Source organism: Oncorhynchus mykiss, chromosome 6 (assembly GCF_013265735.2).
Source record: "Oncorhynchus mykiss isolate Arlee chromosome 6, USDA_OmykA_1.1, whole genome shotgun sequence".
NCBI classification, from domain to species: Eukaryota; Metazoa; Chordata; class Actinopteri; order Salmoniformes; family Salmonidae; genus Oncorhynchus; species Oncorhynchus mykiss.
The window spans coordinates 49,309,189-49,320,798 of NC_048570.1; the positions used below are offsets into that span (position 1 = coordinate 49,309,189).

Here is an 11,610-nt window from a genome sequence, read left to right on the forward strand (position 1 = left end):
GCCAAGAATTTGACGAAGTGAAGAATTACTCCATTGACCGAGGCATCTTCAGGGGATTCAAATACCCAAACGAGCTCAGGATTCTTCACCAAGGAGCCTTGCGACACTTCAAAACTCCCGAAGAGGCAAAACGTTTTCTGAAAGACAATCCTGGCCAATGAGAAACAGACCAATGACTAAATGCGATTAATGCCATTACTAAAGGAGGTAAGACGACATATAGCCGATATCCAGAGATCCACCCCCTAAATGTCATTATAGCCGTCCAATTTATATTTATTGTCCTTTAACTGAGAGGGGTGGGCTGTATAGCCTAACTTAGGCCTACTAATGTTTCAGCCTACTTTTATTTCCCTGTTTTTTGTTGTTGTTGCTATTATTACCTGGGGTTCCCTATGTCCCTTGGGGGAGGTATATGTAGGCTGGGCTATTGATTTTTATTTTTCTCCCCTCTTTTACTGTGGTCTGGACGAGGGCAACTGTGTTATTTACTCAATGCGGGGTGGAGAGGATGAGGCATTTCTTTGGTGGGGAGAGGGAGACGTTGTGCGTTGCTAACTGTTCCCGGTTTTTGTTTTATTCGGAACACAGAATTGAGACTGAGCGGGGGGGTAATAGATCCAACGGGATGTGTCGAGTTGTTTGGGAACTCGGCTGGGGTGTTCAGAGATTATTATTTTATGTACACCATTTATTTTCCTTTTATGTGAACGCAGCTGTAATTACTATCCACTTTTACCCAGAGATGACTTGCACTAAAGTTCGATTACTGCTCGATGACGATGACTAGTACCTTAAATCTATTGACATGGAACTGCCATGGTCTAGGGCATGCAATAAAACGAAAAAAGATACTATGTGCTCTAAAAAAGGAAAAAGCAGACATTGCGCTATTACAAGAGACACACCTCTGTGATGCTGAACATGCCAAACTCCGCAGAGCTTGGGTGGGACAGGTGTATTTCTCATCTTTCAAATCAAACAGTAGAGGCACAGCCATACTTATCCATAAAAATGTTCCATTCATAATTGACAAAAACATATCTGATCCGGAGGGGAGATTTATTTTGATAACTGGGTCACTATATGGTCAACCAATTACTATATTAAACATATACGCCCCTAACACAGATACTCCTGCCTTCATGTCAAAAATCATAACCCTGTTCAATGAGCATTATGTCTCCTTTGGCGTGGTGGCTGGAGATTTTAATTGTACCCTTAACCCAACCCTAGACAAATCATCTCAAGTCCCCACCACAAATCCTAGATCTGCAAAGATGTTGAACTCTCTTACTAAAGAGATGGGACTGATAGATATCTGGAGAGAGAATAATAGCTCATCTATGGACTATACATACTACTGTAATGTCCATAACACCTACTCCCGTATAGATTACATTTTTATCCCAAAGAGTTTCATAAATTCAGCCACATGTACAATCGGACCCATAGCACTTTCAGATCACGCCTTTGTCCACCTCTGCTTTGACCTCTGCAAAAACATCCCGAGGTCAAAGAGCTGGAAATGCTATGCTATCAAATGACGAGTTCCATACATTGGTAACTACATGGATAGACAACTACACACAAGACAATAAAGACTCTCCTGTTTCTCCGGCCACAATGTGGGACGCTGCTAAAGCCACACTAAGAGGCCATCTAATTGCATAGGCTTCCTCTAAGAAAAAAGCAATGGAAGCACACAGGCTAGATCTTGAGAGGGAGCTGGAATGCTGTGAAAAAATACATAAACAATCCCTAGACAGCACCTCCTGGAGTCATCTTAAAGCAGCCAAAGCCAAACTGAATTTGGACTACACTCGGGAGATAAAAAAAAAAGTTTTCTTTACTAAACAGAAATACCATGAGTATAGCAATAGGCCCAGTAGATTACTTGCTTACCAATTAAAAAAGGAGCAGTACAATCATGGCTATCCGAACAGCAGAGGACGAGGTCACATATGACCCAAAAAAGATCAATTTAACTTTTCATGATTTTTACTGCAAACTATATACCTCTGAGAGAAAACACACAGAGGCAGAACTCCACTCTTTCCTAGAGGGAATCTCGCTACCTAAACTATCAGAGACCGACCAGGAAGATCTCAACTCCCCCTTCACTCCTGAGGAGATCCTGGAGGCAATTACCTCCATGCCACCTAATAAGTCCCCAGGCCCAGATGGATTCCCCAGAGAGTTCTACAAAGCTTTTTGGCCCCAGCTCAGCCCTATCTTCATGCCAATGCTGGAGGATTTTTGCAAAAACGGAGTTCTCCCAGACTCAATGCACACAGCTCGCATTACAGTGTTGCTAAAAAAGGACAAGGACCCCCTATCCTGCTCGTCCTTCCAGCCCATAAGCTTGTTGGATTTCGACTATAAAATAATTACCAAATTGCTCGCCAAAAGACTAAACACTCTTCTTCCCAAAATAATAAAAGCGGACCATACTGGATTTATTAGAGACAGATACTCTTCTGATAACATTCGCCGTCTTTTTGATATTATTGATCAAGTAAACGCACAAAAGACCCCTGTCCTGCTGGCTTCACTGGATGCTGAGAAGGCGTTTGACAGGATGGAGTGGAGCTTTCTGTTTTCAGTCTTCAGAAAAGTTCAATATGGGCCCAAATTTTATTAAATGGATCAAATCACTATACTCTCATCCAAATGCCATGGTGACTACTAATGGACTGAACTCTGACAGATTCCCTCTGGAACGGGGCACAAGACAAGGGTGCTCGCCGTCCCCGCTGCTCTACTTGTTGGGGGCGAAGCCTCTGGCAGAGCTGATAAGGAGCAATCCAAGTATTATGGGTGTTTCTGCAGGTGGCCTGCAGCACAAGATTTCGCTTTACGCGGATGATGTCTTGCTCTACATATCCAACCCTGAGAAATCCCTCCCTCTCATTTTAGACACAATTGCTCAATATGGCAAGTTTTCAGGTTATAAGATTAATTTTAACAAATCCACTGTCTGCCCTCTCAATATTACACTCACCAGCTCTATGAAGACACTTTGTCTTTTCCAATGGAAAACACACGGGTTTCAATACCTCGGGATCTTCATAACACCAGATCTGAATAGCCTTTTTAAGGAAAATGATCTTCCACTCCTGGATCGAATCAAGAACGATCTCCAAACCTGGATCTCCCTCCCAATTAGCTTAGTAGGAAGAATTAATGTAATCCGTATGAACGTCCTCCCTAGACTAAACTACTTATTTCAGATGCTCCCATGCTATCTCCCAGTTTCCTTCTTCAAAACAACTAACCAAAGCATCACCAAATTTATATGGGGCAATAAAAAACCTAGGATCAAGTTTTCCACTTTATCAAAACCTGAATCTAAAGGTGGTCTTGCCCTTCCCTCCCTTCAACTGTACTACTGGTCTGCCCAAATCCGCAACATACTAACATGGATCACAAACAGACAAGAGTCAACGTGGATTCAGATAGAAGCCCAATCCTGTGGTTCATTGCCCTTAAGCTCAATTATATTCATTAATAACTTTAGTGAAGTGGGCAACATAGCCAAAACCTTTGCGATTTACAGCACCCTACTAGCGTGGAGGGACTGTAAGAAATACCTGGGCATTTCCTCCCAAATATGTTCTCACTCGCCTATAGTAGGCAACCCAGACTTGCCAAAAGCCCTGAGGGATGCCAACTTTAATCTTTGGCATACTCTAGGAATCAGGACCTTTTCAGACCTATTTCATCAGAAAACCACTACACTGAAATCCTTTCAAGAGCTCTGCAGTGAATTCGATGTGCCAAGATCCCATTTTTTTTAAATATCTTCAAATTAGACATGTCATTTCCTCATTTACCTCCAAGAGGAGGTTTAGAACTCAGTTGAATGAAGTTGAAACCCTTCTTGTCACAGCACAATCCATTAAAGGCAAAATATCTTACATCTATAAACTCCTTTCTGAGAAAGGAAGCTCCTCCTTTACTCCTTTGAAAATAATCTGGGAAAAGGACCTTGGTCTGACTATCAGTGATGAGTTATGGGCGGAGGTTTGCGACAGGGTATACTGCTCCTCTACCAGTGTAAAAATGAAAGAATCTAATTACAAATTTTTGTACAAATTTTATTATACTCCTTTGAGACTCCATAGAATGAAAACAGATATGTCTCCTAACTGTAAAAGATGTACCTCTGAAAGTGGAATCTATATGCATGTATTTTGGAGCTGTAAGGAGATTGCCAGATTCTGGCAATCTGTACATACTGCTGCACAGAAAATACTAGATGTACAGTTTGATATGACCCCGTGTATCTATCGTCTTAATGCCCAGCAGGACTTTGTTCTTGATCCTGACAGAGAAAATTTGCTTATGACTATTACATACTTTGCTAAGAAATGTATTATTCTATTGTGGGCCTCTAATACCCCTCCTACATTTAAAATGTGGATTGACCAGATTGTTGACTTTCTTCCTCTTGAAAAGCTCACTTATGACCTCCACAAGAGACAGCCCAAGTTTGATAGACTCTGGTCTCCACTATTCAACTATATTTCAAACTGGACAGAGTGAACGGGGTGACTAGGGAAATGCGCAGATACATGTTGTGTAAGGTACTGTAAAACCTAAAAACGAATTATTGGCCCGTCGTCTCAGCGAATGCTTGAAATAGCTGATAAGAACCTTGATAGTGCTGCTGCAAGTGTTATGTTTTTTTTTCTTTCTTTTGTGTGTTTTTATTTTAATTTAGTTTTTGAGTACGTTTGCGTAGGTGTGTGTATGTATGTACGTATGTATATATATATATGTACCAAGGAAAATATATTGATTAAGAAAAATAAATGCTTTTATTTGACTTTATCATTCATTTTAATTGTATTTTTATTTTTTCAAAAGTATTATTTTTTTATTTTTTATTTTTTTAAAGCCTGTCACATCTGTGAATGTGGAATGTGTTCTGTTGGTTGATTGAAAAACAAGAAAACTTAATAAAACTTTAAATTGAAAAGAAAAAAAAGACCAGTGTTGTAATCTGGTCTGTTAACGGGAGCACATATGAAGACAAAGGCCAATTTAATGCAATGAATGACGTTTAATAAATTGTCTTAAGTTACTTGGTCTTTAAGGACTGTTTGAAGGGCTTGAACAGGCCTTTGGAGATGACAGAAAACATCCTGACGAGAAGTGGACGTTTGTGAGGCGTCTCCTGTTGGGAGCTGGCGGGGAGATCCTTTGGCAGTGCAGACATGGCAGCATGTGGCACTATGCTGGGCACTACAGAAGAGAGAGAGAGTTGACATGCACTTTAATTTAGAAATGATGTAATGTATGTTACAACTCAACATAACTGACACTGATAAATGAGAACCAACAGCTTGAGTTTTGGAGAATATAATTACTTTTACATAAGAGATGACTACTGATTGCGTATATAACCTTTGTAAGGTTATTTTGAAGTGGCATTTCTTTGTACACCAATATCTCAAACAGACTGTTGTCCTGTTGTGTGAACTTACGCATGCCATCTTCAGCAGTGGTCTGTACTTGTTCTGATTCAGAGCGGTGGGAATCCTTCTTGTTCCCCTTCTTGAATAGCTAAGTATTTAAAGAGAAAAACATGTTTTAAAAAATGTCACAGCTGACCAACCTCATGATGATAACAATCACACCTACCACACCAGCACAACAACATTTATGATTGGTTTTGGAATGAACGGATGGTTTTATATTTTTTACACTGAATAGCATTGTTTACTCACATTATCTCCCACAACTGTTCATTTAAATACGTTTGCTGTACCTTTAAGTTGCTTGTCAGCCTGACCAGCCTTTGTAGAAAAGATAGTTTCCCGCTGCTAGCCCTCACATCCTCAGCCAGTGGAAGAGCCTTAGGCCCGGTGGTTTTGACTGATGTTCTTGAGGCTGCCCTCAATGCCTCATTACATCTGTGGAGAAGCGCTTCACTCAAAGACTTGACAAGAATCCTATCAAATGAAGAGTCCTGAGTCGACACGGCCTGTTGGAGGATTTTCTCCGAGCCAAACTCCTCCAACAGATTTTTATAGACGACTCTGTAGACTTTATGAATCCTCAAGTTCTCTGGATAGGCTTGTGTCTCAGAGCAGCCTGACCATGCACAGAAGACCTCCATAACTTTAGGGATCAGGTCTTGTGACTTGCGTGTGACGTCAACTGGGTAATCTTCTGCTGGGGTTTGGATTTCTGTTAGAATTCTCATTACTAACATGCTGATGAGGCCGGTGACGTCATCATCACTGCCCAAGTTATCAGAGGATGGGGTTGGAAGTGTGACATCTTTGACCATGTCTGGGCTGGTTGACATATCGTCCCTGACAATGTTTTGAGCTACACCAGAATGACTGGTGGTATCCACTTCCTCTCCATCAATGTTGGCCTTCAAGATTTGTGCTGCATTGGAGGTCTCGCTTGTTGCCATAATGGTGCCAGAAGGAGACAGCCGAGGGGAGGACTTGCCACTCAATAGATTGCCTACATCAGATATAGTGGGTTCAGATGTTTGGAGAGATTCAGTTGGAGAGGATCCTCTACTTTCTGCATCAGAATCCACAGAGTACATGACCTGGCTTACCATAACTTTGGTAAAGAGACTGACTGTCACTAAATACTGATGAAGAAGAAGAAGAGCATGAAATTCTATCTTCAGACACTCTAGCCAACACCTTGGCCCCCTGAGCCAAACTCATTGAAGTTGAATAGGGCACAAAACTAGGAAGCAGGAGGCACTTAACAGACTCCTCTACAAACAGCTGAACCAGCTCGTAAGTTGTGGGCTTCCCCACCTTGTCATTCCTCTTCAGCTTCGAAAGGATGGTATCAGATGCACTCTTTCCAGCCGCCACTGTCAGTCCCAGAGGGGTCAAGTTGCTATCGGAAATTATGCGGTTGACTTGGTGACTGAGATCACGGGAGAGAGCACCAATCCTACCCTGAGATATGAGCTCCTCCAGTCTAGCTATTGGATCTGTTAGATCAGGGTGAGATGTAACCTGCCCTTCTGCCTCTGGATATACCTTCTTCATGATGGTATCGGCTATGGCAAACATGCTTGTTCTGGCATCACACACCATTGTTTTTGGCTTAGTAGATTCGCTCATGTCAATGACTGAGCATCTTACAATGGGCTGAGCAGTACTCTCGGGTAACTCAGAAGGAATGGGAGTGCAAATTCCCACTCTGTCTTCTGTGATTTGGCAGTTGAGAATGACAATGAGGAGGAAGACCGCAGTGACTCTTGATAGACCAATTCCTCGCCACATTCGCTGCTTATCTTCTCAATGTTCTCCAGCATAGTTCCAACCACTTTATCTATTTGTGAAAGCTGTCCTGCAGCCACCATTTGGTCAGATTTTGACAGTTGCTCCTGGACACTGCTGATGATACTGTCCTCTGGCATTCCCAGGTGGACTTTCAGTGAGGTCTGGGAACTTTAAAATGAACAAGCAAAGCATGTTAATTGCTGTCTGAAGTTGGAAAATCGATATATTAGTGCTAACAAATCTAACAAGCATTATAATTGAGTATTCTAAATGTAATTTATATGTGTGCATTAGATATTGCAAAACACACCTGTTAGAAAGCTGGAAAATATTGAAATGGGGAAATTATTGTTCATCAGTTTGAGGGTTAGGAATAACTGCACAAACACACACACACACATTATGGGGAACATACAGTACCTCTTGGAAGAGGGTGTGCTAGACCTTGGTCGGAGAGCCCTGCCGCCACAGTTACTTCGCCAAATATTTAACTTCCTGGATGAGCTCCAGTATTTTTTGCTCAAAGGCAGTGAAGGATCTTGCACTGCCACCCCTCTTGAGTGAGTCAGAGTTGTCATAAAAGCCCGTCACCCCTAGAATGCGGGCCAGGGCCGGCAGCAGGATCTGCAGGGTGGTCTGTGCAATGAAGTTGACAATGGTCTTGCACAATTTTGCAAGCTGTTCCTTTGTCATCTGCATTGCACAAACAAAACAGAACACAGCAGGTTTGGCAATGAAACTCTGATGTAAAGTATTCTAGATTGAACAGAATGCATTTCACCAACATCGTTTTCCTTATCTGTGACTGAATTCAAAGTTGGATGAAGTATGACAGATTAATGAACGTAATAGCAGAATAGAACTATGGTTAATTCCTCTCTTGATTCAACACAACATTCCCAAATCAAAGGTCAAAGGCTGATGGAGAAACTTACAGGTTTTTTAAATCCTTTATAGATCACTTGCCATTGCCTAGAAAAGAAAAAAGAAATGTGTTTTACTTACTTTTTATTTCCTTCTGCACAAAATATGTGAGGCTAGAGCAAAACATGGTTCTAACATACTCATCAGTAAGATTGCGCATGAATGAGATGAGGATTGGGTAGCAGTCCTCCATCTCATCTTTGTTGCCTGGGCCGAATGCAGCCTTAAGAGCATTCTTCTCCAAGAGCTCAATAACAGATCCTCTGTCCGGGTGTTTATTCCTCAATCCTAAATATGTTATTACCGTATAGGACAATTCAGGATAAGTCAGACGCTTTAATCTTAATACAATACTTTGATAAAATTGCTACAATAGGACTATTGAATAAAACTATCCATGCAACATTTCTTACTGACTACAGTTTCTAACATGACCTTTATCTATGATATGCAGGTTTAGAGAACCAACATACTACAGAGGGAAAATCTATGACCTGCATCCGTATCAGTGCCCTGCTCCCCTGACTTCTTGGCACTACTTTTCCTCTTCGCCTTGGATAGAATATAATAGAATAGATTCCAGATCACAAATAATAGACATGTTACATCAGGTCAATGCAGCTATTGTGACAATTGAGTGTTACTAGTCTAGTAGTTGCCCTGTCACTCCTGCCATTTTACCTTTCCTGTCTTCTTGGGCTCCTTCTTGAGCTGGGCCACTGGTTCTTCCTCAACAACCTCCCTCCCCTCCCTCGGGGGATCATCATCATCTCTCTGTACTACCTGAAGGACATAGGAATTTCATGTCAATGTCAGATTAGATTCTTGCAAAGGACATCATAGAGCTACAGCCATATCAGAGCTAAACTGGTGATTGACTTAATAGAGAGAATTAGACATTTGTTTTGCAATAGCCTATGTTATCTTAAATTACGTTTTCCTTAGTTACATTCCCAAATATTTAGTGTCATTTAACCTACCTTTTCTTCATCCATAATAGCATACAGTATTTTTTATATCTCGAAAAACTTGTCCTTATCTGTGTTGTTTTCACTCATGTTGAGTTTACTGAGGACAATATTGCAGCCACTGACGAATTAAGAACTTCATACCACGTCATGGAATGTTAGACCTTTATGCACATTCCCATTCTCTCATTAATATTGGGGGGGAAATATATTGATCAGATTACACACTTTCCCCATCAACCGTTTTCGAAACAGCTAGGCCCACATTGAAATCTGTTCACTAAGCACTGCGACTCAGTAGGTCAAAACAGAAATAAACCTAGTCTAATTTCGTGTCGACCTCTTTTGGATGTATTTCGGTACCCCATTTAGTGAGCCAGTTGATTGATCTATTCCTTATAGTGCATTCCTTAAAAGTAGGCCTACATTAGGGAATAAGGTGCTATTTGGTAGCATATTACTCTCTAGCCCATGCCTCCACCAATGATTTTAGATTTGTAGGAAGAAGCGAACGAGTGTACACTTCAGGAGAAGGAGATATTATTGGACTGTATCCCTAGGCTATAGCCAGGCCTAAACCAAGTAGCCTTGAGTACGATCCCAAAAGCTTGGATTGCCAAAGGCCTATCAGAGCTAAATTGGTGATAACAACTTTAAACTTACTGTAAAACATGTTCTACCTTCCCCTATATTTCACTTACCTTTTCTTCCACCATAGCTAATTGTATATGGGGGCGACAGGGTAGCCTAGTGGTTAGAGCGTTGGACTAGTAACCGGAAGGTTGCGAGTTCAAACCCCCGAGCTGACAAGGTACAAATCTGTCGTTCTGCCCCTGAACAGGCAGTTAACCCACTGTTCCCAGGCCGTCATTGAAAATAAGAATTTGTTCTTAACTGACTTGCCTGGTTAAATAAAGGTAAAATAAAATAAATATCCCGAAAAGCATGTCATTGACTGTTTTGGCTTTGCTACTTTCATGTCGAGTTATGATAAAAGAGCATTTTTGCAGACGCAGACTTAGTTAGTCGGGGACGTCATGGACTGAAGGCAGTAGAGGTTAATTGGTTTTAAGAAATGTTTATATGTCGCCCTCTTGTGGAATTATTTAGGTACAACAACGTGTTGTGTAGGATCCAAATTATTGTTTTCTCCTCATCCCTGTGTTACGTCCTATTATCAGTCATAAACAGAGAGCAATACACTTTAATAGTAAAGAGGTAACACTCTGCTTCACCCAATGTGATACGGTATCGCTATTATTTTGTATTTTATTTTATTTTAGAACACATTCAAGACCCTCCAGAAGCTAACTAGCTAATTAGCTAAAAGCTATTTAGTCATAGTTAGCCAATGCTAGCGGCTTTTACCTTCTGCACAGATACCAGCCCTGTTCTTAGCCTGGATAATACTCGCCAGTCTACTAGTATCGGACTGTCTCTCCACAACAACGCCGGATTCCTGCCGTAATCCCTGGACCACTACTTCTGATCTTCACAGCTAGATCACAGCTTGCAGCTAACTAGCTCACAGCTAGCTTGCACTTATCGTGGCATCCAGTACCGAAGCTATCCCTGAGGCCCACCTCCCGGCCTACTCAGCTGTTCTCCCGAACCCCACTCATACACGGCTAGAGCCCAATACTCCACCTGATCCTTGCTGTAAACTATGGACCTTGGCACCGGTTCATCGCTGCTACCGATTGGCTATAGTGGATGACGCCACTGCCACGAAGGTAGCACCAGTTAGCCGTGAGCCAGGCGCATCTCCCTGCTAGCATTCTAAATTCTACAATACCTCTTTCGCCATCTGGCTTGGATTCTCTGTCGACACGGCCCCCCGCCGCACCACCACAACTGGTCTGCCGACGAATACTCCATCCGCTGTGCCTTCAACCGGCCTCCGTCGGAGGGCTACTAACTTTAAACGCAGTGTAGCCCGCGTGCTAGCGTAATGGCGCCTTCCCTGTACCATCTACTGCTGCCTTCTGGACACTGTTATCACTTGGCTACATAGCTGATGCCTGCTGGACTGTCGATTAATCACGGTACTCCATTCTGTTTATTTATTTATTATCTGTCGGCCCCAGCCAGCCGCGATCTCAGGCTCTGTGTGTCATCGCCATTTTACCTGCTGTTGTTGTGTTAGCTGATTAGCTGTTGTTGTCTCACCTGTTGTTTTAGCTAGCTCTCCCAATCAACACCTGCGATTACTTTATGCCTCGCTGTATGTCTCTCTCAAATGTCAATATGCCTTGTATACTGTTGTTCAGGTTAGTTATCATTGTTTTGGTTTACAATGGAGCCCCTAGTTCCACTATTCATACCTCTGATATCTCCTTTGTACCACCTCCCACACATGCGGTGACCTCTATGAGGTTTCTGTGTTTTACACTATAGCCATTACCATATGTGTATTCCCAGCAGCTCTGGCCATCTGAGGGAGC

General features: G+C 42.0%; 2 protein-coding genes across 3 annotated transcripts; both read right to left on the reverse strand.

Moving 5' to 3' along the window:
* Positions 1 to 5,036: 5,036 nt before the first annotated feature.
* Positions 5,037 to 7,205, reverse strand: LOC118964899. The gene is made up of 3 exons (XM_036980346.1): positions 5,777 to 7,205; positions 5,493 to 5,571; positions 5,037 to 5,250 (listed from the first exon to the last, which is right to left on the reverse strand). Exons 1-3 carry the CDS (start codon positions 6,587 to 6,589, stop codon positions 5,087 to 5,089), a joined length of 1,056 nt encoding a protein of 351 aa, XP_036836241.1. The 5' UTR covers positions 6,590 to 7,205; the 3' UTR covers positions 5,037 to 5,086.
* Positions 7,091 to 11,170, reverse strand: LOC110512258. 2 transcript variants are annotated; one of them, XM_036980362.1, is made up of 7 exons: positions 10,962 to 11,170; positions 8,880 to 8,981; positions 8,693 to 8,750; positions 8,339 to 8,486; positions 8,210 to 8,246; positions 7,695 to 7,967; positions 7,091 to 7,435 (listed from the first exon to the last, which is right to left on the reverse strand). In XM_036980362.1, exons 1-6 carry the CDS (start codon positions 11,136 to 11,138, stop codon positions 7,746 to 7,748), a joined length of 744 nt encoding a protein of 247 aa, XP_036836257.1. In that variant the 5' UTR covers positions 11,139 to 11,170; the 3' UTR covers positions 7,091 to 7,435; positions 7,695 to 7,745. The 2 variants fall into 2 exon arrangements, with proteins under 2 accessions (XP_036836257.1, XP_036836256.1); XM_036980361.1 differs by having other exon boundaries at positions 7,091 to 7,442.
* Between the last annotated feature and the right edge of the window lie 440 nt (positions 11,171 to 11,610).